The sequence below is a fragment of the Fusarium mangiferae genome (assembly GCF_900044065.1).
Source record: "Fusarium mangiferae strain MRC7560 genome assembly, contig: FMAN_scaffold001, whole genome shotgun sequence".
NCBI classification, from domain to species: Eukaryota; Fungi; Ascomycota; class Sordariomycetes; order Hypocreales; family Nectriaceae; genus Fusarium; species Fusarium mangiferae.
Window position 1 is genome coordinate 3,023,980 of NW_024573921.1, and position 27,904 is coordinate 3,051,883.

Below are 27,904 nucleotides of genomic sequence, written 5' to 3' on the forward strand. Positions count from 1 at the left end.
TGTAAAGTGCATCAATATTCTACTGGTATAGCGCACCATGTCAACAGCAGCTGCTTCTTCGGCTACTCGTCATCAGTCCAGCTCTTCAGCTGCGGCCACAGGCTCTTCGGCATCTTCCTCACCCTCATTATCTCCTCGCCCGCCGACGTCTCCTCCTCCCACGATCGCATCTCCTTCAGTTGCCCATGCCCATGCTCACGCACAAATTCCCTCCGCAGCGCAGCAGACTTCGCCGCCGCCTCCGCCTCCGCAACTACAGTCCACGCTCCCGTCGGCCGAGACACAGCGCCACGTAGCGGAAGCACGTCGCGCTGTGGTCGCAACGCTGGAGAACATGATGGACTCTGAGCTGCAATGGCGCGCATCTACGTTGCATTCCAATGCTGCGGCGCTGAGCAAGCAGGCGCAGGATGTGCAGCGTGCGACTGAAGGACTGCGTCGCGAAAACGTTAAGCTTGCGCGGGAGGCAGACGCTGCGGCGCGGAGGCTAAAGGAGCTCGGCAACGTGCAGAACTGGGCTGAGGTGCTGGAGCGCGACTTTCTCGTTCTGGAGGAGACTGTCAGACTCGCGAATTCCGATCGTAGCTGTAGCTGCAGCGAATGTGGAAGCTATACTGGGAGTGAGAGTGACGGTGGTGATGTGGACGAGGATGAGGGTCGGCGGGCCATGAAGCTTGACGAAGAAGAGAGGGGCAAGGGTGTCGAAGGGCGCAAAACGCTCGATGTTGAGATGGATATCGATTCGGAGAACCATGCGCCGGGCACGTTTTCCGATGCTAGTAGGAGCTTGACAGAGGCAGACTCCAGCGTGGGTAGGGGGGCTAAGGGATCAGATACGGCTTCTATGTCAACGATCTCACGATGAGACGAAAGATCACTGAGCGCGTGATGGGTCATGACCATTCTAAGTATATTATAGGACTAGGGAACCGGCATCCACGGTATATGATTTTACGAGAACCCTTCGTTATTGAACATTACTATAGCATGATAGTCTAATACTGAGTATACACCAGGTCTACTCCGGTCCGATCCGCCTTTTATTAGCTGCCTACAGTGTAGCCCATGATGGCCTCCATATTGATGCGTCTCCTGATCTGTGCCTGCTGAAATAGCTGTTTACAAATGCATTCCTTCTCAGATGAGACCGGGGAAGATGACGTATCTCTTCTTCTTGTACTTGTCACCGAACTCTTTGCGATAGGCGCGCTCCTTACCCTTGGCCCAGCTAATCATCTGTGCAGCACCAATAGAGATAAAGAAAGCGACGGTCCAGTCACGGCTGACAAGGATGACTCCGACCCAGGCAAGCACCTCATACAAATAGTTTGGGCAAGTGACAATGCCGAAACCATAACCAACGGGAATCTTGCGCTCAGTGCCACCAGTAGAGCGCAGACTCGAAAGATATTGGTGAACGAGGGCATTCATGAACTCGCCAAAGCAATAAAGAGCAACGCCAACGGCATCAATAGCAGGAACGTCGGCCTTGGCTGCAAGGGAGTTGGGGTGGTAGATGGCGTAGGCGCAGAGAACACCAGAGACAGCCCAGTAGAAGAAGCTGTTCTTGAAGATGTTCTTCCAGGGCATTGTGTTGGCAGAAAACTTGTGGACAAAGAGTGTCTCATACTCGCGCTTGAAGAAGTGTAGCATGATCATAGCAAAGGTGATCCATTGGGTTCGAGACATGTCGCCGTCTCCATTGCGGTAGATGTAGGGGCGAGCAGCGACAGCGAGGGCGTGGAAGATGATGGGTCCGAGATACTCGACGACGAAGACGGTTCTCCAAGCGATTTGATATCCTGTGACAAGAGTTATAACGTGCTCACTCAAGGTCTTTGGCCAGTTTCGACGCACCCATGTCTTTTACGAGAACCTCGCCAGTGGAAACTACGGCGGGCTCATCGACGAGACGAGCCTTGCGGTTCTTGAGAGTCTTTTTCGTGGTAGGATCATAGATTCCAATGCGATTGAAGTCTCCAAGCTTGGTTGCCTTTGCAATGAGGACCTTGAGTCCTTCAACAGTGGTATCAGGGTCGACCTCAATCGACTCTGGGAGGTTCTTGATCGGTTGCCTTGGAGCTAGAGAATGTTAACTTGATCCCAAGAGGAATGAGGCTGTGTAGATAGTAGAATACATACAGCGATTGGTGAGCGTGATAGATCGAAGAGAAGCCATCGTGTCTGTATCGTTGACTCAAAGTGAACAACTTGAGGGGGGAACAAGATCCTATCAAAGGATGCAATGGGGTTGAGAACAAATAGGAAATAATTATTGGATGAGATTAGATATACCAAGGTACGTACCGTCTGTCAATCGGGGACCTCGGCCTGATTTTGGTGGGGTGTCATGGAGGATCCTTCCCGCTGTTGAGCCCCCTGGGGCTAAACTTTGTTGAGAAGAGGTGTCGGCGCATAATTGGTAACTGTAACCCAGAGCAGAGCCCCATACATCAATCAAGTGGTTGTCAGCTTGTGACAATTGAGAAGCTGATTGACTGAGGTGACCCTCGGGGAGCCAAAACTTTGTACCTCTACGGAGTACTAAGCGGTAAAAAGAGTCAGGTAAGTTTGGTATGAATTTAGAGAGGCTTCAGATGGGTCATTTTTGTCACTTGGGATGACTTACATTCCTACATAGTTGGGTTTTATGTACCATTTACATCAAGCCATTGGATGCTATGAATAGAGTCAGAGACATAAGTGGAACACTCAGGAGTATTTATCATTGCGATTGGCAGGGTTGGCCGAGTGATAATTGTTGATCTTCTTGTTGTTCTTGTAGATGATAGGAGGGGGAGGGGGAGGTGTAGTAGCAGTCTTCTTCTGCTCTGAGGTAGCTATAATGTATTCAATCCATCGCAGTTGTTAAACAGATCTTCTATCATAGAGCCATATTTTCCCTCACCCATACAGCTTAGCATTCATATTGTAGGGAGTGTTGAGTCTCATGGAGTCTCGGGAGTAGTATTGTTCATGAAATACATCGTAGTATGCCCTTTCCTGCACAAGAGATAGCGTAAGATAGTATTTAAATCATCTGATCTTTGAATAGAACAGCCAGCAAGTCTCTCACTTTGTTCTGGCGTTGACAGTTCTGACAACTGCCAGCAGGATTAGCCCCATGAGCCTCACCACCGCCTCATCCATGATCTCGAATACGTGCCTGCAGTAAAAATACATTCACTCTTTGTTTTCTTTTCTTTTTCTTCTTCTTTCCTCCAAGCCAAACTATCCCAAAAGAAAGAAAAAAGCATCTCTCAGTCACTGCGGTTTGTTTGCTAGTAGTTATCCGGCAGCTGGCCATCAGCTGCCACGCATTCACGTATTAACCTCACGCACGCCCTCTTGGCGCTTGAGCCTTTCGTTATTCCACTCTTCGCTAGGAGCTTTTTCTTCCTCTCTTATACTCGCAGTCTGCCCGAAACAGTTTCCTTTAGCCACAAACTACTATCACCGTTTTGTCAGAGGCATCTTGTCCTTTCTATGAAAAGTATCCGATACAGCTTGTTTGCTCTAATCTGGGCATTATATCGTAATTCATAGGCAAGCATACTCAGAAGAAAACACAGCCAGCCTAACTGACCTAAGCCTTTCTCTCAGTCCTATAGCTTACGGGTTACCTGATGATAACAAGCGAATAACTAACAAGCCGACAAACCTGCTTGTCGTAACCTATCTTTTGTCTCTGTTGTCAAGCTGGATTATTGATCAACACATTCGATTTGTTGCATATTCATCGCTTTCCAAAACCTGCACATATGCGTCGCCAGGCACCATCATGAATCCCTGTGCGCCAACATTTATCCCGGTTGAACCTTCGGAAAATGAGTTCTCTCCCGACGAAGATGGTTCTTCAACTCCGTCTTCCATGGAAGCACGACATCCAGATCAAGATGTGCGCTCGCCTCGAGCACGACCCCGAGGTAGAACAATTCCTTCCATTACCATCGACCCCGAAGGATACGAATCCATGTTCCCTGCTCTTCGAGCTGTGAACAAGGTTGACCCTCTCAAGATTCGGAATCCGAAAATGAAAACGAAACAACGAGGCAGGCGCCGCAGGTCCAGGGGCAAAGACGATCGGGTCCTGTCTTCAAACCCGGTTAACGATGAACGGTTGAGTATAGGGCTTCAGTTCTTACAGTCCTCTGAAGATGAGGAAGAGAGTAGTAATGAGCCTCCCCTGGAGTATCTGAAACCGACTGTTTACACTCCGAGGAAGTCGCTTGAATTCCTCAAACCCGACGTCTATACACCACCGGCCTCATCTCACAACTCTTCCAGTCGTCCTAAAACCAGTGCAAGCATGCGGCTGGCCGACACCAGAGCGAGAACCAGGTCTCCTAGGCGGGCATGGAGGCCCCCAACTCCCCATCCAGACGGTAGACCGCGAGGCTCCAGATTACGACGTACACCTACTCCAAACCAGAGAGTCATGTCATCGGCTGGGTATTCAGTTCCTCCGGCTTTCCCGAATCCCACTTACAACCAGTTTCCCTCAGAACCTCCCCATCAAATGATGTATCCGCCGATCAACTATGCGCCACGTATTGGGCCATCTCTGGTGCCGCCTATGATGCCATACTCGCCTCTACCATGGCCACTTGCCCCAGCCCCGTGGTCGGCTCATTCGGCTCAGCCAGAGGCGATGATGGACTATCCGGCGGACTATGATAGTCATTTTGAACAAACGGATTGGCCTTCATTTGAGGGAGAGGGCGGGATGTATTATGCGCCACAGCACTTCCTTTATTATCAGCCAGAGTCACATATGCGACCACAAATTCAGCCCTATAGTCAATACCGAATGCATTTGCAGCCTCCAGAAAGGTCTGAACTGTATCTAAATTCCCGGGGCAGTGATTCACAGAGTGAGTCGAGGAGCCAGCCCACAGGAAGCCAGCATGAGAAAAAAGCCAGTACATCTAGTTCCACCAAGGCAAGCAACTCTAGCTCCGGTATAGCTACCAATGTGTCTGATACTACAACCCCTTTGAAAACTCAATTCGATATGATCAAGGACCAAAGTGGAGGGACACAGCTGAGGTCAAAGCACAACAAGTATCCTGATATTTAGATGACTTCAGTGCCTGTTGGTAAAGACCGTCAACTCCTCAGTGCTGTTTGCAGTGACGACTCGACGCAAGAAGAAGTCAAGAAAGAGCTTCGCAAGGCGGCTGACTATAGTAAGATCAAAGGGTTTATCCCAACTCGACAGGCACAAATTTCACACGATTCTCCTCGCGGTGCGAGAGGTGCGAAGATCAACCTTAAGCGAGAGACTACACCCCCAGAGGAGAACAAAGCTCGAGAGACTCTAAAACTGATCGATCCGCTCCAGAATGCACCCAGAGGTCCATCTTCCACGCGCCAACTTCCTCAGACGTTCAGTTCTACCTTGAAACAGAGTTTCAATTTAAATGGATCTGAGTCGGGCTCATGGTCTCAATCCAAGAGATGGACGAGCTTTGCTACAAAGGAACGGCAGGCTTTTCAGAAGATGATGGCCAATCTGCGCTACATGAGTGCCGACCAGTCTCCATTTGTTCCTCAGAGCCCAGTAGAGCTGACAGCTTTCAAGGCAAATCTGGCAGAATCAAAGACGAGGAAGCTCGATCAAGAGGTCAAGCAACGTCTGGCAAGGACGAACGTGGGCGTCGATGAAGGCGCGGACACTCGAGTCAAGCCTGTTGTGAAGCTCCTCCGTGGGAAGAAATTTGACGATTGTCTTTCCCCCGTGTTCGCAGCCAGCAATTGCTTCAGCACCTCACGGAACGAGCCACCGTATGGTGCTGGATGGCCAACCCTCACCGAACTCAAGGAGGAGGGAGACAAACGCTCCAGTCGACAGGGCCGGTGCCTGCCTCTCCCAAGGCTGGATCTCGTTTCTCGCACATTATCTTCGGAAATATCTGGGGCTTGCAGCTCTGATGGGGCAGTCCGTAACGATAAGAGAACTGTTCAAGTTGGATCCCATTATCTTTGTGCTGTTACGCCAGAGGAGCCTTCTATTMCCCCGCCGATCGAGTTGCAGTCAGACGAAGCCCATTTCATTCCCGCTACACTTCTTCAATTCATAAATGCAAGCGAAGATGACGCGAAAGGGACGGAAGAGGACAACGAGAAGACGATTGGACAGGAGCATGAGGAGAAAGCCGAGGAAAAAGGAGCAAGAGATTGAAAAGAGGGAAGATTCAAAGTAGAAGCCGGTAGAAAGCCGGAAGGGCTACCCATGGCATGGGCTTAACATCATTTTTATTCGTAAATGATTTGGATGTGCCAGCGCCGACGATATGCTTGGAGGCGCTTTGGACAGACTTTTGAGATTTTGAGACAGGCAGTTAGTTCTAGGAAGATCTTCACGATCCTTGCTATGAAGCTCGAGGGAATTCAGAGACTGAGACTGAAACAGGTAGATAATACATCAAATGCGAAAAATAATAAAAAAGAGAGCCTGACCCTGGAAAGATGATGGTACAAGGTGCTCAGTGAACACTTAATAACTTGGGCACTTTTCCAGTTGATGCTGATTTCATGATGTGAGTTGGGTGTTATACTATTGGTCACTAGTTGGCAGGGGGAGTGTATCGGACCCACGCTAGAACTCGCTGCTCTCTTGAGTGGAACATCTATCTTCCCGGCCACACTAACGATGCGCCTCTATCCGTACAAACCTGCACGATTGGGTCACGTGCTGCTCTTACCGAATCAGTTTTGGCAAGCCCTAACCTCCCGCACTTGCCAAATCCTCCACCCACGTTTCCGTAGCTTGAATCCTCGTTCAGCCAAAAAGTTCTTCACGACCATCCGCCAATTCGATTGCCTGGTGAGCGCCAACATCATCAGGTAAGTTGCCAGACGACAAGAACGAAGAGACGAATTCAATCAATACGCTGCGCTGCTCGATGATTCCCCATCTCGAAGAACCCGCCGATTGAGTTGCTCGCTCTCCCCTGTTCTCTCTGTCTTCGTCTCCGTCTCCGTCAAACATGGACTCTGGCTAACCACTTCGTCTTGTCTTCTCTCTCACAGAAACCGCAATCATGGGTATCTCGCGTGACTCTCGACACAAGCGCTCCGCCTCCGGTGCCAAGCGTGCCTACTACCGTGCGTAATAATTCCGAAAGCCCGTATGATCCTCTTGGACATACGTTCTGACCTTTGACAACAGGGAAGAAGCGCGCTTTCGAGGCTGGTCGCCAGGGTGCCAACACCCGTATTGGCCCCAAGCGCATTCACACCGTCCGAACCCGAGGTGGTAACCACAAGTACCGTGCCCTCCGTCTCGACTCCGGCAACTTTGCCTGGGGTTCCGAGGGTCTGACCCGCAAGACCCGTGTCATTGCCGTCGCCTACCACCCTTCCAACAACGAGCTTGTCCGAACCAACACCCTCACCAAGAGCGCCGTCGTCCAGGTCGATGCCGCTCCCTTCCGACAGTGGTACGAGGCCCACTACGGCCAGGCCATCGGCCGAAGACGCCAGAAGGCTCAGGCTGCCAAGGAGGGCAAGACCGAGGAGGAGGTGAAGAAGTCTAACGCTGTTGAGAAGAAGCAGGCTGCCCGTCTGTCTTCCCGCGGTAAGGTCGAGAGCGCCATCGAGAAGCAGTTCGAGGCTGGTCGACTCTACGCCGTTGTTTCCAGCCGACCCGGCCAGTCTGGCCGTGTTGATGGTTACATTCTGGAGGGTGAGGAGCTCGCTTTCTACCAGCGTAAGCTCCACAAGTAAACTTGTCAAAAAAAAAAGCCACATAAAGAACCAAATGTCGGCCCCTGGTATGGTGTTCAAGGATTTCTCGCTGTCTTGATAGTTAGGACAAGATGAGCTTAACATAACGCATCGGAATGGGTCCTTAGGGAATGAAAATTTTTCTTGCGCTGAATTTACTTCATGATCAAGGTTTCTGTACTTGCACAACGTGACATGATGTTCTGGCTGGAATGCCGAATCTAAATAGTGTTCCACTCATTCTATATGTGGTATGTGTTGTAGACGGCATAAGTCAACTGCTATGCCCTTGCAAAACATAAAGGTTGGTTTGTACTTTAGTACTACACCACTAGCAATCCATGCTTTACAACAGTCCTCATCGTAAATAGTAGCAAAATACGGGAATCGACGCCACTATTGTCTTATTCCCTGCCTACTGTCATTACAAATGCCTAATCCGACATTTTCAGCAAGCTACTAAGCCAACAGGGCCAATTGTAGTAAGCTAAAATGTGGAATCGGGTAAACAAGAATACTTTATACATGAAGAATGATTCAGGATCAAATAACCAGAACAAGTTTACGGGTCTTCTTCCGAGTTTCTCATGCAAACTGACGCTTCAAGTCAGTCCACTTACGATTCAAGGTCTCGTGCTGAGAGTTGATCTAGAATGAGGCGTCAGTAAATCAACTTCAAAGAAAAATGAGTGAGCAATGGGAAGAACTCACCTCTGCATAGCGCAGCTTTGTCTGGACCAACTCTTCTTCCAACTCGGACAACTCCTTTTCAAGTCTCTGGTTCTCCTCATGAACATGCATATTGCGTTTCATCAGATCGTCCCGCTCAAGTTTCCAAGTCTCCTCTATTTCCATGGGTTGCTTCTCGATGACGATCTTCAGCTCCCGAACTTGACCCCTCATGCTGTCATTCTCGTCTTTGAGTTCCTGGTTTTCAACCTTTGTGTGCACAAGCTCTGTGGCCAGATCTGCCTGCTCACGATCGCATACCTCAACCCTCTCCTCCAGTTTCCGGACTTGAATAGAGAGATTATGGTTCGATGTGCGTAGCTCCAAGAGTTCGTTCTCACGATCCTTCTCGGCCTTGGTTTTCTCTTCCCATTCTGTGCTATAAGATTTGAGCATTTCTGGTGTAATTTTAACTTCGCAGGCATCTTTTACGAGCTGGTCTGCACGATAGACCTCCTTATCAATGCTAGAGCTCGAGCTTCCAAAGAAACCATTTTCAAGAAGACTGCCATGGCTAGGATCCTTATCAATATAGACGTCGAACAGTTTGTCCTTCAGGTATGTGGTAAGTTGCTGCATATCAGATAATCCCAGGAGAATGCTGGCATTCTTCTGCATTAGAACAATTCCGAAGCGTAGAATTGCTGACAGGCCCTCGGAGAAGATGAGGTCGTAGATGCGGAGGACTAGCTGAAGAGGGAACCGGTAAGCAAAAAGCGTCAAGAACCATTGCGTGGCATAGAGGTGAGGGGATATTCCACGCCGGTGAAGATGGCAGTACAATGCTGGCTCGAAGTCTTCCAAAAGCCGCTCGAACTGATAAAGATGCATATGCAATCCCGGCATATCCTGGATAAATAAATCTCGCAACTTGTAGTGATTCATTAGTCGAACAAGGAGACAGAAAGCTTCCTGCTCAGGCATCTAGAGAGCATGTGAGCATGTCGTAAAAACCGTGCGGGAGTCAGACTTACGTTGAATAGTAGTGGCATGATGAGAAAATTCATACCCTGTGCGTAGCCAACACCTTCGTCAAAAAGTGCATATGCCTTGCAGACACCAAACAGGCCCTCTTGAAGCCCAGCGGCAGCCGCATACTTAGAATAGCTGGTTCGAGCACCAAGATCTCGGCGTATTGTCTTTTCCAGTTTCTGTAGTGTTGCCGCGTCCTCCTTGTCCTTGCGCTTCCGCTCAGCCGCTGCAGCAGCTTGAGCTTTCAAAACAGCCTCCGCGCTCTTCTCGTTTGGAGATGGCGTGCCGTTTGTTCCTGAGTGGTCTGAATTGATGGAAGAGGCTGATGATGTGACCGCGTCCCCGCTATGAACGCTCAGGTTTCCGTTGCTCAGCGAACTAGCAGTCGTACTATTGCTGTGACGATCTTTGCTCTTGTCTGTACCGCGAGCCACCAGATCTTTGTATACCAATTCCAGGTCATCGTTCTTGCTATCAGCCAACACTTGCCAGACAACGCCACGGATTGCACTAGGGATGCCGGTTGCAATGGCTTTGTTCAGTTCCTCGGCGCTAGTTCGAGCAACAGCAGCTGGCCCCTCATATACGACAGATTGCCACAAGTCCCAATCAACTTTTTCTTCTGAAATGGCCGAAGGTCCTGCGTTGACTCCCGCAACTGTGCCGGGGGCCAGCCCAGGAATAGGCTGAGGAACAGGCGACGACGGAGGCTTCTCTTGCGGTTGGCCTTCATCACCTGGCAAAGTAAGGCCAAGGGCCCCGTTATATTTACTACTGTCACCTTCGGCCATTGCGCGAGCAGCCTCTTCTTGCTGTCGCAGTTGCTTAAATCTGTCTTTCAGGGTGACCCGTTGGGCAGGGTCACCGGGTAGTGAGTCTCCATCCTTTTCCTCCTCAAGTCGACTCAACATCATTTCAGGATTGCTTGATAGTGTTGCGATCGAACCAGCTGTGTTCCTTCGGCCAGCAGGGGGGGGTGGAAGCGGAGGTTCTCTCTCTTTGCTAGAGCTTCGAGAAAGCCAAGAGAAGGGGCTTGTCAACTTTCGACTCGGTGGTGGCGGAGGCTGAGGCACTGGTGGGGTGGGCGCAAGTGTAGCTGTTGATGGCACAGGGCTTTTGGAAGTATCAGCGGCGGGCGACCATGGCATAGACGGAAGAGAGATGCTGTTCAGAGATATCGTCTTGCTGTTTGGTTTCGGTGGAAGATCTTTTGGCACTACAAAGATCAGTATTATGTGCAGTGTTGTTGGCAAAGAGAATGTACATACCTGGAGATGGGGGCGTATCGTCGTCAAGACTAACGTTATCCAGATTTGAAGTATTGGAAATTCGTGTGGAAGCTATTGACGGTTTGCGTCGTGATTGCTTTCCTTTGACACTGCCTGCCTCGGATCCAGTGGTTTTATGTTGAGTGACCTTTGTGTCTAGAGTATCCTCTTGGTGATGTGACTCTTCAGACCGCCGATCGGTTCGCTCCTCCACTTCGCTGTCACGGCGTTTAGCCTGTGAAATATTTCGTTTGGTAAGGGACCTTGCAGGGGACTGCGTTACAGCATCCTCGAATTTATCATCGCCGTCAGATGCCTAAGGAAATTAATTAGCATTGAAGCGAAATAAGGGATGGCATCTGTCGTGTGACTGGCACAGCAGTAGTCGAGGGAGGAATGTGGGATAAACCTACAGACATAGTGTCGTCAGACTCCGTGCCAGACGAGAGTCTTTTGACATTGGTGTCGTTTTGCGACAGCTGATCTTGTTGATTTCCCTCTGGCTTGTCATTTGACTCTTTTGGTTTTTCTTCGTGCTTGTCTTCGTGTTTCCCTTCAGTGTTGTCTTCAGCCTTATCTTCATGGTTCTCTGCTATACTGTCTTCGTCTGTTTTGGGCATGTCTAAATCTTCTTGTTTGTCCTCCGTTGTGGCTGTTGTTTCTTTTTCGTCATGGACCTCTGGTCCATCTTGCTTCTCGGACATTTCATGGGTATTCTTCTGCTGCTGCTGCTGCTGCTCATGCTTTTCAGGCTCGGTATCGGTGTGATGTTGGGCTACCGGCGAGGCGACATCTTGCGGTTGCGACATGGTTGAGGATGAGGGTGTTAAATGGTTTCAAGGTAACGGTGTGTTGTTCTCGTCGAGGATAAAGGAACGGTTAGGTGGCCTCGACCATGGATCAAAGCCGGATAAAGAAGCAATCAATGCAGATTGTATCGGGGAAACTGGGAACGAGAGACTAGGGAGGTACTGCGTCCGGCGGCAGAATGAATGGAAGAATGCCAGAAGCCAGCTGTTGATAGAAATCCGATCCAAGGGGGGGTGTTGTGGCGTTGGTGTTCCTGTCTGCCCCCTTACTACGTTGATAGTGGGACTGGAACTAGAATTGGAAGCTCGCAAGGGTTGTAACAGTGAGGCGCTGACGGAGTTCGCCAAAAATAAATCGGGGCGGCCCTGTAGCAGGAGTTCGGGCGAGGCTGGCTGGTTGCCACTGAGAGGTTGATGAACCAGCCTGGTGGACCCTGGGACATGGACTCAGTTATAAGGTGCCCTGTACAGTAAGGTAGTTGAGCTCCCCCGCCGCTCTGCCCTGCCCGCCGAGGGGGACCAGCAGAGCTTGAGAATGGAGCTATTTTAGGAGACGCCCTGATTGTCGATTCAGCTACAAGAAAACGTCAGACAAAAAAGTCTGGAATGTAGATTATCCCTTCATTATGTGGCCGTTTTGATTAGAGTGTTCTATGGCTGGCTTCGTTTGGAATTTAAAATCGCATCATTTCGACTTGAGGCTTTACCTTGAGTACCTTAGTTGTCCCAATGGAAAGTACCATAGTTAAGCTGCACTGGTCTTCAAAGTTGTGTAGAATGCTGCCTGTCGTATATGTGCAAGAATCTCTGCATGAAATCATGGAGAGGGCCTTTGGTGTTTGTTCTAAATTTTCTGCACATGGGCAACTCAGTCTCAGTCTTAAACACATAACATAATTAACGGGTGTGGCAATTTCGTGACAAGGGTTTTGTGAGATGACTTGGGATTTTATTACAGCTGGGATGGTCAAACAATATCTCACTTGACTGTCAGACGGGGTTAAACAAAATCATGCTTCTAGATTCGGTATAATCTTAGTCTTCGGGGCCTACTTATCATTCAAGCTCCGGTCTTTCAAACAACAGCATCCGCGATCTCATTCTCGCACCTTGCCAGCGTTTCCCCATCCAATATCTTCTATGTCACAGCATACGTAGGTAAGGTAGCTACTAAGTTAGTTGTACATCTACCTATTGTAACCAGCTGGCGCAACATTTATCACTCTCGGTATTGGTTGTCGCCACCCTTCCCTCAATACAGATAGCCTTTTATTTTTGTGTTTATTTTTACTTTTACTCTATACTCTAATGGCGTCAGAGTCTAGTCTGGATGCCTACACTGTGGTTACGTTCCATTCTCGATTTCACCTTGATGTCATAAGCGCATTAGGTTCATGCACAGTCGAAATAGGCACTCGAGGTAAACAGGACGGCAGGACGGGTCAAGTGTTAGACTAAGCCAAAAGCTTGTGAGACCCTTGCGGTAGCAGTCTTCTTCTGCCTTGGGGAGCAAGAAAATATCGGACTTTGATATAGGGTGTCAAAATAAACTTAGCAAAAATATCCTAAACTTATGCCGAGTCTAGCAGGTTACCTAATAAGTCTTTTGGTCATTCAGGATCGAGGTCCCGAGTTTTCTTTCCTCCCCTCGCTGTAGTAGGTATTAGACTGACTGATACCATGAAAGCCAATACTTTGTTTCACGAGTCCTTTTCTGGCTTAGAATTACGTGGGTCTTGAGGTATCCAATGGTGACCTGAGAGTGCCTGTTTCAAGGTCAAATTCCCAAGCTACTGTAAGTCTTAGCGGTATACTAAATTTTGAATCCAGAGGAGGGTTGTCATTACAGATGCATACATAGGTAGTAGGTGCCAACATGGGAATATAGATAATACATAATTACCTTGAGGATTTGGCAGAGTTCCTTGAGCTGAGACTGTGCAATTGTTTCACCGGATGATTTTCTATGGTTAGCCGAATAATCCTGATATCCATCCTCACTTGATGACGGCGTCCTCAACGATTAGTAGGTTTGGGGATATGGACCCGACAGATCAGTGTCAGGTACTGACTGGGTATCAATAGCAGGCTTGGCAGGCATGGTGGTTAAGACTGTGTGCTGTACACTCATGGTGTAAGTTAGTGGTTGGCAAGTGATGGAAGAACGAAGATAACATACAACAAACCGTGGATCTCGGTCTGAGGGTGCATACCATATATGTGCTCACAAAAGTTGCCTGACACATACCTAGTTCAAGCATCACCGGTAATTTGTGGGAGAAGACATACTAATCAGCAAAGAACACAGATCTAATGCCTGTTGCTGCCTCCGACGTGAAACGTACTAGTACAACTACCCTATAATTCAATATATGTTGTCCACAAGGCTCGTTATGGGACCTAGACAATTTGGGTAAATCAAAAGACGTGTGATTTGCCAAGGCATATAATGTGCAATTTAATACATTTTTAAAAAATAGCCTATCAGTGTAATTATTGCCGGTTAAGTTAAATAACAGACACCAGAAAACCCCGAGCTTGAAGTTCAGGAACAGGGCTTGCTAACCACAGCAACAAGTTGTTGCTGTGGCCCTGAAGAAGCAGGTATCATTTAGTCAACTATCGGCTGGGTATCAGGAGATTGGTGACGGAAATAAATAATGTACCTAATTAAGGTATAGTACTTAAGTGCATTAGGTAGGCACAAATATTGCACAAGAAGCTTAGTTACTCAGGCTACTCAGCACCTGCTACTATATACTCATTAACTTAGGTATTCGGATGATAGGAAAAACATGCTTGCAAAATAAGTAAGAAAGTTAAGCTCTGATAGGAACAATTATAGGCATTAGATATATACAAAAAGCGAGATGTTTGCAAAAACAAGTCCCTGCCAACCTGCGGATCCTTATTAATAAGTTACTAGCTTTGTTTGTTTCGTGATCTGGTATCAGTTATCAAGATTCAGCCTGGATATGAGGGGAACTCCAAGCCGAAGAGATAATCCGATCCTTGAATTCGGGAAATTCTGTACCCTGCAGTGAAAGGTTGGCCTCGGGGGTACCTCAACCCCACTGTACATAGCTTCCGGCACCTATTACGCAAAGGCCCACTTGCACTTCTCAACCTGACGATTTGCAATAACTATACCTTTTCCCCATCCTACACCTTCTCTCCGCACCATCATAAACCACAACTGTCATACCTAAACGAGATATTTCGAATTACCACATCAGCTGGTAAAAGCAGGAGATATATATCGTCTTTACAAGCAAGGCGGTACGATTTAGTTGCGGATTAAAGCTATTCTAGGACGACCTGCACTCGGCCTCGGACTGCTTTCCAAGCTTCATCGACCATTTACCTTTCACAGGTACTTTGTCAGGCGAACGCGCTCTTTCTCACCGCCCGACTATCAAGTAACAGCCGCTAAAAGGTTTCTGATTGCGAATACGTCATTTCTTTCCAAAGGAGAAGGTTTATCTGGATCCCAGCTTGGAGCCTTTCCGACCTGAGAGCCCCACGAAAATCGAAAACTCTACCACCGCACAAACTGCGGATAGAGCATATTACATAACTTGAAACGTCCGAACGAAGAGAACTCGCGAACATATTCAATTTTTTTTTTTGAGCGGGTTGATAGCCCGGTTGTAGTGGAGGGGGCGATTCTTCAGTTTCCTGCGGCTCAGCCGCCTCACCTTCACCATGGGGAAGATCACTAAGCCCATGCAACCAAAGCACAAGGATACTTTGGTTAGTGACAAAATGAAAAAGCCCAAAGATGCATAGCTAACATGAATTGTAGTCTCCTTGGCTCAAGAGCTACGTCGAAACCACCTCAACTACGCCACTACCTCTCTTACCACAAAGGTTGGAAAGCTTTCCATCTCGATGGCCCTTCGGACGCGGCGATCTTTACCACTGGATTCCCCTCTTGAACCGCTTTGATAGCATCTTGGAGCACTTCTGTGCTACATATAAGCTGAATGAGGGTCCCCAGACTCGCGACTTTGGTTGCGATGTACTGCTCAACCAAGATCAGGAATCGACCTTTGGTAGCGAGCGACGGTGGTCAACGGAGGAGCTAACAGGTTTGGGATTTTCATCAAATGGAGACCAACAACTAGTGGAGGTGGTCCTGCGCTATACGCGAATGCTACTGGAGCACTGCGGTAACCGAAGTATCTATGCCAGCAGCGCCCATCTTAACGACCTTCTCAACACCACGTCTCTTAGCGTACTGATTGCAACACTCGAAGTCGGTTCAGAACTGGCACAAAGGTACCAAGCCTCGGTCAAGCGCATCACAAACCCTTCCAGGCAGATCAGCGCAGCTTTGCTGGCAAACCACTACAACATCGATCTCGACAGAGTTCAACAGCTTGCTCTACCTTTTGTGAAGACACCGATCGTCAGTTTATCTGATCCTGTAATAAATCACACACCTGGCTCGACCAAAGGAAAAGAGCGTGCACAGGGAGGAAGCTCCAAGTCAGCCAACTCCATACATGCGAATGATTTAGTTGCCCTTGCAGCCTCAGATGACAAACAGTGGCATGGCTGGGGAGATGTGAAGGTAACATATTATCCTCAGAATACCCAGCAAGACTTTGCTGGAAATGATGCTGAGCGTGCGTCGCTTCCATCCACACCAACACCCCTGCGTCGTAGTTCTACCATGACGTCCCAGCATCATACTCCAAAAGGTCGAGGTAATTTCGATGATTCCTCTCCAATTACCCCCCGAACGCCCGGTGTCTCAGACGAGACAACATCTGCTGGACCAAAGTTCTATGAAATACCACAGTCCGTCATTGCATCGACTTCCGTCTATGAGTTGGTGTCACGCACTCCCGCGGATCTTCCACTCGCTTCGAAATACGAGGCGTTCCACAGGATCAGAGCATCCAAAGCTCTTATGGATTCTTGTGAATCGCGGCAGAAGTTGCTTGCTGTCCGCCTCTTAGCAATCAACAATCTTGCATACATCCATAACGAAGCCAACTTTCTTGAGAAAGTTCTCCGCCAAGATGCAGACGAAACCAGAAGATTCCAGTTAGTGTACCAGCTTGCTGAACTCATTCATCCTACAGTACACGGGAACGTTGACGTACCCTTGTGGCTTCAAGCTGTGGCCCTCGCCCTCCTGGAAGCCGTCTCTAATTTCCAAGCCAAGTGCCAAGATGTTCTGTCTGCTTTGAATGCCAATGTTAACCATGGTATACTACTCTACGTTATCAGGAAGGCAGTTGCAGGAATGAAGGAAGATGACGAAAGTGACAAAGGAAATCAAGTCACGCAGATGGATGAGTGGCGTAACAACCTCTTTTCACTCACTCTCCATCTATCCATGACCACTCGCGTTGGAAGCGAGATGGTGTCTGCAGGATTGATGGACATCTTGGTTGAGATTCTGAACATCAGGTCAAGTGTGGCGCAACGAAATCATTCCATGGTCCTTGCCTTTTTAGACGGGTTAATATGGAGCTACCAAAACGCCTTCACTGCCTTCTTCAACGCCAAAGGACTTGATGCGGTGTCTCAATTGGTGGTTGATACCGTTGGGGAGGCGCAGACCTTGCACAAAGCAGGCCAAGGCATTACGAAGGACCAACAGTCAGGACAGGTGGATTATGAGATTCCATACTATCAGCAGCAGACTCTTAAGTGGCTGCTTAAGTTTGTCCATCACATTATGTCTAACTCATACAGCTACGGTGGTAACACTGACCGGCTGCTCCGCAATCTCGCCGACAAAACTGATCTCCTGAAGAGCTTGCGGGACATCATTGGAGACAAGAAGAGTTTCGGTTCAGTCGTCTGGACGAATTCTGTCACCATTTTGAGCGATTTCATCAACAATGACCCCACAAGCTTCGCGGCTATTTCTGAGTCTGGTATGATCAAGACATACTTGGAAGCTGTTACCGCCAGACCGCTTCCCGGTGATGTATTGGCCGAGCCAAAACCTAGCGACAAGGACGAAGATGACGACGAATCCAACTCTGCAAATGAGACTGTCACTGCGATAGTTGCAAACGACTCGCGGCCGCATCCCCCTCCTGAGGAATCCATCCGGGAATTATCTCGCGAAACGTTGGCAGCAGGAATCTTACCTTCCAGTGATGTCATTACTGTTGTACCACAAGTCCTTAACTCGATATCGCTTAACAACGCTGGCATGAAGCTGGTAGCAGCATCGCGTGCTTTGGACAGCTTTCTCGAGATTTTCGAAAGTGCTGCCCATGTAAGATGTATGGAACTCGACGGCGATCTCGCCACCAATGTTGGAGGAAGCTTTGACGAACTTGCTCGTCATCACCCGGCCTTACGTTTGGCCATTTCCAATGCTGTTATCGATATGGTTGCTCGCGTGCGTTATCTCGGTATCGAGAAGGCTAGGACCGCTGGGTGGGGTGCTCGTATGCTATTGATTGACGATGAGGGGAAGACTGTATCTGTGGACGAGAATGGCAGCTTCATTCGACCGATTGCATCTCCTGAGCAAAGCCAAGGACTTGAGACTTCTGGAGACACGGATGTCAATATGTCCGATGTGCCCTCCAACGACACGGATTCTGAAGGCCAGAAAGATGATAGTCCGGATTCACCCACGCGCTCGATCACCCCCTACATCTATGCTTTAGGTTACTTCTTAAGCTCTTACATATCAAACCAGGGCTTGAGGACCAGCTTCGTGGAGGCAGGCGGACTGGAGCTTTTGCTCGATATTTGCGAATCCCCGAGTCTGCCCACCAACTTTGGCGACACCGTTGCTTCGAGGATTCTCAATCAGGTCGTTTCTCAGGTCGTTGAGTCCTTTCCCATACGTGGCCTCCCCTCTTTAATCAGACGAGCTCAAGTGGCTATTGACACTTTGCAGCCTCTGTCTGATAAGACGGAAGCTTTGCCACCATACTTTGCACCTTTTCTTGTCTCTGACCTCAAAACGACACACGACGAAGCTGTCCAAAACGGTACCAAGATGATCAAGGCATTGTCAAATGCGCAGACGTTTATCAAAATCATTTCTGATTGCTTCGCTACATCGAGATCGAATGCTTTACAATTCTATCCAGTCAATGTTTACGATTACTACCTCAAACTCGTCAACTCTATTGGTCCCTTGTTGCGTGGAGTTCTAACCGAAGAGGCGGGAGAGCTCAACGTTGTCCCCCAGCATTGGTCTTTTAGACGCCAAACATCCGCCGAGGGACTAACTAGTGCACACCTCCCAGAAACTGATGTGGATGACAGCACTTCGTTGCCAGATATGCTGAGCAGCACAGCGCAATTTCAGGCGAAAGATGCTTCAGATGACTCCAAGCCGAGCCGCCCTACAGATGAGGAGCAAGCCAGCCCTCGTTTCCAGAACTATGAAACGTTGCGACATCTGCTCCATCCTATGATCCCGACAACATTTCCTCTGTTCCAAACGCTCGGCAAATGTCTTTTGCCACGACGGGAACGAGACCCTCGTGACCTCTATCACCGACCCCGGCACTTGGAAATTGCCCGAGCACTTGCAAATGCAGTACTTGGCCAGCTGAGGCCATCTGTTGCCAACCCAACACCCACATCCAAAGACTTCCACTTCTGGATCATCATGTTGCATACTATCAACGAGATGCTCATTGATCAGCCTTCCCCCCGACCAAGCGATCGATCAAGCGTTCAGATCATCATGCCTGTTCTTCTGGCCTTCAAAGAAGAGGGAGGAATGGATGTATTGAATTCAATGTTGAAGATATTTGCCCGGGCAGTTCGCGAAGGCCCAGATGCTGCAACAGATGAGACTTCCAGATCTAAGGTTGCTGCATTCGGATTGAAGAAGGTCCTTGACTTGGATTTGATGTTGGTCAATTCGAAGCAACTTTCTGAAGCCCAAAACGCATTCACTCTGCAGCCTCGAAGTGGGGACAGGTCGTCAAACTCAACATATATCTGTCAACAACTTGTAATAGAGTTTAGGGCAGCCATTCTCCCTGAAATCATCGAGCTTTGGGACTCTTCCTTCGTCGAAAGAGTACCCCACCAAACTGTGACGCGGTTAATCGACATTCTCAAGGTCATTTCTATTGCGGATGGCGAGCCCTCATCATCCACGAGAGATAAGCCGCCTTTCCATCTTTTCAGATACACAGATGTCCGCTTCGACTGGCGTTCCCATCGCGGCACGATTGAAGAGCTGGTTGCCAAGGGGTACGATACTGAATTGGTCCACGAGGCAGTGTACAGAGCGAATGGAAACCCTAACCTCGCAGACCACTACTGCTCAGCTCACAAAGCTGGACTTGCCGGCGCGCGTAACCCAATCCCTTCTGCAGACTCTGACACATCAGTGTTGCAACAGACCCCACAAGAGCCCTCAGCTGTCGGTGAGACAGAGGGTGCTAACACAGGTGGAGCAGTGGAAGCAGACCGCATGTCCTTAGATGGACCTCCGGAAATTGATACTCCCGATCTTGCGGAGAGATTTATTGGGGAAACATTGGGGGGCATCATCAACAGCCCTCAAGATGTGGATGAGATCCGCGAAGGCCCAAGTTTGCCGGCAGAAACACCGGGATCTGCTGCAGAAGAGTCAAAAAGAAACGAAAACCCTCCCCTTGCGACGAAAGAAGAGGTTGACAAGTTTCGGGCGAACTTGCGAGGAAACATGATAGATAGATGCCTCGATGTTGTTCGCGCACATCCTGAAACAGCGATCGAGGTGTCTGAGCTCATCCGGAATGTGGTTTTGAAACAACAGGCTGGTGACACCGAAGACGAAATCGGCCAGACCTTGACTTTGGCGTTGTCATCGCTTGCCCAAGACGAGGAGGAAGAAAAGCAGCGTACTGGGAAATGCATTGCTGCTTATGCCCATCTCCTCGCTTTACTTCTTCAGGATGAGCGCTTCTTTGATAACAGTGTTGAGAACCTAAGGGAACATATTAACGAGTATATTGGATTCCTGAAGATCTCTCCTACGAGCTCTACTGAAGGGATGCCACCGTGGATACCATATGTGCTACTGGTCGTCGAGACTCTCCTTCGTCATGATGAGCGCCCTGTTGCTGCGCAGTGGAAAGCACCGAAGTCCCTGGATGAGGCTGTTTCTGACCCCGTCATTCAAATGCGAACTCCGATCGTTGGTGATCATGAGCGTACCCAGATCCTAGAATCTTTACTTGAGATGCTCCCACGGATAGGAAAGGAAGAAACACTCGCCATTGCGGCACTCAGAGTTCTGGTTATACTGACACGCAGTCGACGACTAGCGAAGTTGGTCGGGGATAAGAAGAATTTGCAGCGGTTGTTTCTTATGGCAAAACAACTGTCCGGCTCTGGCTCCGAGAGGTTCAAACAAACCAAACTCACTGCTCATATCATGACTGTTCTTCGTCATATCGTGGAGGATGAGGAGACCATCAAACAGATCATGCGCGCAGAGATCAAGATCGGCCTCCTGAATCTACAACGAACACAGCGGGGGCACACTGATGTCACTAGCTACTTGCGTGCAATGACACCAATTGCGCTTCGCGCACCAGACCTTTTCGTTGAGATTTCCAACGAGATGCTACGCTTCCCCAGGTGGACGCCCCCTTCCAGCGACAACCCTCGGTCACAAATTCTTGAGTTGAAACAAGAAGCCATCCAGTCGACTTCCGACACAAGTGGTGACGATACCGATAATATTGTCGATAGCATCAAGCAGTCCACGGAACCTGCAGACAAGGAGATGACTGACGCGCCAAAAACCCACGAAAGTAAACGACCCGTTGTCGAGAATCCTGATGGTGTTATACATTTCCTTCTTTGCGAGTTACTCAATTATCGTGAAGTCGAAGATAAAGAAGCACAGGTGACTGAGAAGGATCCCAAGGTTGATCCTGTTTCTAGCTCGGAAGATGCTACACCTACTTCCAAAGACAACAACGCCGCCGACGTGAAGGACAAGAAGCCACCAAAGCCTGTTTTCAAAACTGATGAGCATCCAATCTTTGTCTACCGATGCTTCTTGCTCAACTGTCTTGCTGAGCTTCTTCAAAGCTATAACAGGACAAAGATGGAATTCATCAACTTCAAGCGCAATGCTCCGTTAACTACAAGTACACCAATCAAGCCTCGGTCGTCAGTCCTTAATTATTTGATCTACGATCTGTTGTGTCAGGGCAATCTGAGTGGAACAGCCGATAGTATCGCCGCGAAGAAGAAGGCCGCTACTTCAGCACAAACCCAAAAGGTTTTGGTCGCCTTGGTTGCCAAGACCAGTGAGAAGGCTATTGATCGCGGAAAGGACAAATTTGCGTATGACGACGAGCCTGATCTTCTGTTTGCCCGCAAATTTGTTCTTGACACCATGTTGAAGGCCTATGAGAGAGCACCTTTGTCTGATGAACCTTTAGAAACTCGCTATTCACGCATGCAATGCTTGGCGGAACTCATGAATTACATGGTTGGCGAAAGGGACAAGGACCCAGGCGCGGCTTCTCGAGGCTCCGACAACGTTCAAGCTCGGTCGCACGCTCAGCTACGGAGATTGATGTATGAGAAGGGTTATCTTGATAAACTCACGTCCTCTATTGCCGAAATCAACCTCAACTATCCAGGCGTCAAAAGAGCCATTAAGTATATCTTGCGTGTCTTGCGTGTTCTCACAGAGACAGCCAAGGAACTAAGCCATTCCAATATCTTGCCTTCTGGTTCTTTGTCAGACACTGCAGATGATGACCTTGGTTCAACCTCTTCGCTCTCAGACCTCGGCGATGATCGAGAAGAAACCCCTGATCTGTATCGCAATTCTACCCTTGGTATGCTAGAGCCCCGTGGTGAGGACGACGATTCCGATGAAGATGAAGAGGACGACGACGATGAGGACATGTACGGGGACGAGTACGACGATGAGATGGATTATGGAGACGACGACATTTCGGACGAAGAAGATAATATCAGTGACGATGACGAAGAACTCGGCGAAATGGGCGAAATTGAAGGTCTCCATGGCGAGCCGGGAGTCGTCGAAGTCATCATGGATGAGGACGAAGAGGATGAAAGTGATGATGACGATGACGACGTGGAATCCGCAGACATGGAAGACGTTGAAGACCAGGTCGAGATTGTTGATGAAGAGGGCAACCCTCTAGATGACGATGGCAACTCAGAATGGGAGAGCGCGAGCCATGATGATGAGGATGACGAGGATCAGGAAGAGGATGACCTAGAGTTTGATGCAGATGTTCACGGCGAGCATATGCCCATGGAACCAGGCGATATCCTCAACGGCATGGCTCGAGCGATCATTGGTGATGGCGACGTGTATGATCCAGACATGATGGATGGATTGGAAGATCATTATCTTGATGATGGTCACGACGAAGATGAAGACGAGGATGACGAGGATGAAATGGAAGATGACGAATACCTCTATGATGACGACTATCCGTTGGACGATCAACCTCAACCTATGCCGGCTCTTGGATGGGACGGGCTTGGTGCCGAGGACGAAGATCGTTACCGCCAGATGTTCATGGTAGACAACCCAGGTCGCCGACGCTTTATTCCTTCCCGTACCACCGACTCGCGCAGCCCCTTCCCTCCCGGCTTCATTGTTGGCTCTCATCGGGATGCCGCTGCTGGCGATTTTCGCAGCTTCTTTTCCCGCAGCCATCGCCCTGGGGCAGGCCAATCTAACCCTGATGATGGCACAAACCCACTCCTCAGACGGGGCGACCAGAACAGAGAAGCATCTCAACGTCCCACCATCAATCACACTATCGGTTTGCGAGTTCCTGAAGCGATCTTTGGCTCAGGTGGACGACATATCGAGGGAACCATGGGCTTCCTCGGTGAACTAATGGAATTCCTCCCAATAATGGGGCGCAACGGACAGCCTGCCTTCCATCTGCAGATTACTGGTCCGCATGGGCACCGCGAGTCTAGAGAGCTTGGCGCCCTACGAACCTCCCGTACTGAACAGAGACGCGAAGGTTCGACTCAGGATCCATTACAAGCTGTGTCGTTTGCTATTGAAGGCACGATGGATCGATATCAGGAGGAAGCCAGGATGGTCTTTGGGACCAGCAATATGACAGAAACGGCTAAGCTCCAGAACATCATCGTGGCTAAGCTTACCCCCGCTGCGATGGAGTTGGAAAAGAAGCTAAAAGCCGAAGAAGCTGAACAGCAGAAGCGCGAAGAAGAAGAACGGAAGAAACGAGACGAAGAGGAGCGCCTGGCACGTGAAGTCAAAGAGGCTAAAGAGAAGGCGGAGAGAGAAAAGCGAGAGGCAGAGGCTCGAGAGGCTGCTGAACGTGCTGCTTCTGAAGCAGCCGCTAATCAGGACGTGTCCACTGAAGGCCAAGGCGATGGAGGTGCGATGGAAGGCGTCGAGCCGACGAACCAAAGTCAAGCAGAACGTTCGGAGGCTACAGAGCAAACCGCCGACGACGGTCCTCGTGTTATGACCACAATTAGAGGCGAAGAAGTCGACGTCACCGAACTCGGTATTGATCCTGATTATATCGCAGCTCTTCCTGAGGAGTTTCGCGAGGAGGTCATTGCACAAGCAATCAGCACCAGAAGGTCCGAGGCACGTGAAGAGACAAATGGGAACTCAACCGAAGCTTTCCAAGAATTTCTAGATGCTCTTCCTGAAGAATTACGACACGAAATAGCTCAACAGGAGCGACAAGAGCAACGCCGCCGGGCTCGTGAAGAAACGAATCGCCAAGCATCCGCCAGCACTGGCCAGGCTGTCATACCAGAAATGGATACTGCCAGTATCCTCCTCACTTTCCCGCCTGATCTACGACAACAGGTTCTTATGGACCAAGGCGAAGAGCTCATGGATCGACTGACCCCAGAAATGGCGGCCCAGGCCCGAGCTTTGTCGCACCACAACAACGGCCATTCCGTCATCACAGGCCGCAGCCCTCAAGCCAGCACAAACCGCCAGCCTGGGCCACCTAACCCACAAGAGGGAGCAAAGGTCCAGCGCCGAACGGTTGTTCAGATGCTTGATAAGGCTGGTGTCGCTACGCTCCTTCGTCTGATGTTCATTACGCAACAGGGTTCCATAAGGAACCACCTATTCAACGTATTTGCCGATGTCTGCGAGAATAAGCAAACTCGACTCGAGGTGATTAGCACTCTCCTTCAGATCTTGCAGGACGGTAGCACAGACATGGGGGCTGTCGAGCGTAGTTTCGGCCAGTTGTCCCTAAAGGCACGAAGACCGAAGGATAAGGATAAGGACTCCGAGCAGAAGACCCCGCAGGCACTCAAGAGAAGTCTGACTGGTCTACCCGCCGCAAACACTACGCAAACCAATTCCGAAACCTCGCCTCTCTTGATTGTTCAGCAGTGCCTGGATCTGCTGGTGGAGTTATCATCGAAGAACCCTCATATTCCCTGGCTTTTCCTGACAGAGCACGAAGCTGTCGGTTCAACTCTCAAGCGCTCCCTGAGCCGCAAGGGCAAAGGCAAGGACTCCAAGTCCCACAAGTATGCCATCAACTCTTTGCTATCACTCCTTGACCGCGACCTTGTTATGGAAAGCTCCGTCGTTATGACCCATCTGGCTGATTTGTTGAATCGAGTCACATTGCCTCTTCAAAATCTTGAACGTCGTCGTAAGGAAGCCGAAGACGAACTGAAAGCTATTGATTCGACCCCGGGAGGAGAGATGCCCAAAACTGAAGATCCTGTGGAGCAAGCTTCGAAAGCCGAACCAACCGAAACGAGCAACGTTACGCAGTCCAGCACCGATGTCAAAGAGGACACTGTCACTGATGTCAATAACAAGAAACAAGAGAAGAAAGAAGCAGTCCAGAAGAAACTCCGGCAACTTCAGCCGCCTATTGTTCCCGCCCAGAACCTGACATTAGCCGTAAGGATCTTTGTGGCTCGAGAGTGCAGCTCCAAGACTTTCCAAAACACGATCTCGACTATCAAGAACCTCTCAGCCATTCCAGGGGCCAAGGCAACATTTGGTCAGGAGCTTGTCCACCAGGCCCGGCTTCTTAGTGAGAACATCGTCGCTGATCTGGACGACCTTTTGCCACATATTGAAAGGGCATCTTCAGGCACTGAGATCCAAGGCGTTGCTCTTGCCAAATTCTCGCCAGGGGCATCCGAGCAAAACAAGCTCCTTCGTGTTTTGACAGCATTAGATCATTTGTTCGACAATAAGAAAAAGGGCGACGAGGCCGAGTCCAGCAAGGACAAGGATGAGAGACACGATCTAGTCACATCTCTCTACCACAACTCGACCTTTTCGGCCATGTGGGAGAAGTTGAGTGCTTGCCTGAGTGCCATTCGCCAGCGCGAAAGCATGCTCAATGTGGCTACAATCCTGCTGCCACTGATTGAATCCCTCATGGTGGTCTGCAAGAATACAACCACCAACGATGATCCCTCACAACAGAAAGAAATGGTCCTCTCAAGCCCGGCACCCGAGTCTCGTACGGCCAGTCTCTTCTTTAGCTTCACAGAGGACCATCGGCGTATCCTTAACGAGCTTGTCAGGAGCAATCCCAAGCTCATGTCGGGCACCTTCGCACTCCTCGTGAAGAACCCCAAGGTACTGGAATTCGACAACAAGCGCAACTACTTTAACCGCAGCGTCCATTCCCGATCTGGTAGCAATCAGAGCCGACCTTCCTATCCTACTTTACAACTTTCCGTCCGTCGTGAACAGGTTTTCCATGACTCATTCAAGTCTTTGTACTTCAAGTCTGGGGATGAGATGAAATTTGGAAAGCTCAACATTCGTTTCCATGGCGAGGAAGGCGTTGATGCTGGTGGAGTTACTCGCGAGTGGTTCCAAGTACTCTCTCGGCAGATGTTTGATCCAAACTATGTGCTCTTCACACCGGTGTCCTCTGACCGGACGACCTTCCACCCAAACAAACTCAGCGGCATCAATGATGAGCATCTTATGTTCTTCAAATTCATCGGTCGCATCATCGGCAAAGCATTATACGAGGGTCGCGTCCTTGATTGTTACTTTAGTCGTGCTGTATACAAGCGAATCCTCGGCAAATCCGTCTCGGTCAAGGATATGGAATCATTCGACCCCGACTACTATAAGTCTTTGTGCTGGATGCTGGAAAACGACATCACAGACATCATCACTGAAACTTTCTCGGTCGAAAACGATGAGTTCGGCGCCACCACCGTCGTTGATCTCATCCCTAATGGCCGAGAGATTGCCGTCACGGAGGAGAACAAACATGACTATGTCCGTCTTGTTGTCGAACACAAGTTGCTATCTTCCGTCAAGGAGCAGATGGCCCATTTCCTTCAAGGTAAGCGTTTCAATCAATTATAACTTCATTCAATCACTAACCAATTTTCAACAGGCTTCCATGACATTATCCCTGCCGAACTGATATCCATATTCAACGAACAGGAGCTGGAGCTTTTGATTTCTGGCCTCCCCGATATTGATATCGATGACTGGAAGAGCAACACAGAGTATCACAACTACACACCATCTTCGCAACAAATTCAATGGTTCTGGCGAGCTTTGCGGTCGTTTGACAAGGAAGAGCGCGCCAAATTGTTGCAGTTCGTCACAGGAACCAGCAAGGTTCCACTTAATGGCTTCAAGGAGCTTGAAGGCATGAACGGTGTTAACCGATTCAACATCCACCGTGACTATGGCAACAAAGACAGATTGCCTTCTTCGCATACCTGTTTTAACCGTAAGTAGAATCGTCAGCATTCAATTCGTACATTGACTAACATAAAAAATTACAGAGCTTGACCTTCCAGAGTATGAGAGCTACGACCATTTGCGTTCTCAGATCATGAAGGCCATCACAGCAGGCAGCGAATATTTTGGCTTCGCGTAATCGTCAATCTTTGCATTGCAGGCGCGTAAAGGGAAAGGGATCATAGATGGGGACACCCAATGGAAAAGATAGTTGTTGATTTTTACTACGGTACTGGTATTGTGTTTTATCAGCCTAGCCTCGAGATTTCATGATCTTGAGCACTGGATGTAGCATCCTCGTCCGGGCTTCACCTTGGGAGAAGTGCAGGTCTCCTACAGGTTCCTTGGAGCGTGGAAAGCGCACAAAAAGTAGACGATAGGCGAAGTTTCATGTATAGCAATCAAAGTTTAATTGGTGATCACCCGGAAAACAACAAATTGTGCGTGCTGTGTTTGGTTGCTCTATGGCTTGAGTTGTGTTTCTTAGTGATTCACCCCCTGATTTCCAGTTACTCCCGTCATGGACTACATAAAATTGGTGTAAGACTATAAACAAGTCATGATTAAGAAACATAGGAGAGGAATGGCATAGTATATACGTAGACAGGGGCGGAGGTTGCCAATGGATGCGGAATACGAGTGCATTAATGCATGTTCATATTTTCGAACTGTCTCTAACGCATTCGTGG

The 27,904-nt window shown here is 49.2% G+C and overlaps 6 protein-coding genes across 6 annotated transcripts; 4 read left to right on the forward strand and 2 right to left on the reverse strand.

The window, feature by feature from the left end:
- Positions 1-37: 37 nt before the first annotated feature.
- FMAN_01460 (uncharacterized protein) lies at positions 38-865 on the forward strand (the record flags this gene model as incomplete). The annotated part of the gene is made up of 1 exon (XM_041835019.1): positions 38-865. The coding sequence occupies one exon, from the start codon at positions 38-40 to the stop codon at positions 863-865; it is 828 nt and encodes a 275-aa protein (XP_041676801.1).
- A 272-nt stretch (positions 866-1,137) lies between these two features.
- On the reverse strand, positions 1,138-2,179 carry FMAN_01461 (related to TSC13-required for elongation of VLCFA moiety of sphingolipids; the record flags this gene model as incomplete). Its single annotated transcript, XM_041835030.1, has 3 exons — positions 1,138-1,802; positions 1,858-2,082; positions 2,143-2,179. The coding sequence occupies 3 exons, from the start codon at positions 2,177-2,179 to the stop codon at positions 1,138-1,140; spliced, it is 927 nt and encodes a 308-aa protein (XP_041676802.1).
- Positions 2,180-4,033: 1,854 nt separating this feature from the next.
- On the forward strand, positions 4,034-6,184 carry FMAN_01462 (uncharacterized protein; the record flags this gene model as incomplete). The annotated part of the gene is made up of 2 exons (XM_041835041.1): positions 4,034-5,030; positions 5,091-6,184. 2 exons carry the CDS (start codon positions 4,034-4,036, stop codon positions 6,182-6,184), a joined length of 2,091 nt encoding a protein of 696 aa, XP_041676803.1.
- Positions 6,185-7,046: 862 nt separating this feature from the next.
- On the forward strand, positions 7,047-7,731 carry FMAN_01463 (putative ribosomal protein Rps8bp; the record flags this gene model as incomplete). The annotated part of the gene is made up of 2 exons (XM_041835052.1): positions 7,047-7,110; positions 7,175-7,731. The coding sequence occupies 2 exons, from the start codon at positions 7,047-7,049 to the stop codon at positions 7,729-7,731; spliced, it is 621 nt and encodes a 206-aa protein (XP_041676804.1).
- Positions 7,732-8,316: 585 nt separating this feature from the next.
- Positions 8,317-11,509, reverse strand: FMAN_01464 (uncharacterized protein; the record flags this gene model as incomplete). Its single annotated transcript, XM_041835064.1, has 5 exons — positions 8,317-8,379; positions 8,443-9,384; positions 9,435-10,648; positions 10,701-11,016; positions 11,114-11,509. 5 exons carry the CDS (start codon positions 11,507-11,509, stop codon positions 8,317-8,319), a joined length of 2,931 nt encoding a protein of 976 aa, XP_041676805.1.
- Positions 11,510-15,214: 3,705 nt separating this feature from the next.
- FMAN_01465 (uncharacterized protein) lies at positions 15,215-27,354 on the forward strand (the record flags this gene model as incomplete). The annotated part of the gene is made up of 5 exons (XM_041835075.1): positions 15,215-15,262; positions 15,315-17,188; positions 17,222-26,805; positions 26,860-27,204; positions 27,260-27,354. 5 exons carry the CDS (start codon positions 15,215-15,217, stop codon positions 27,352-27,354), a joined length of 11,946 nt encoding a protein of 3,981 aa, XP_041676806.1.
- Between the last annotated feature and the right edge of the window lie 550 nt (positions 27,355-27,904).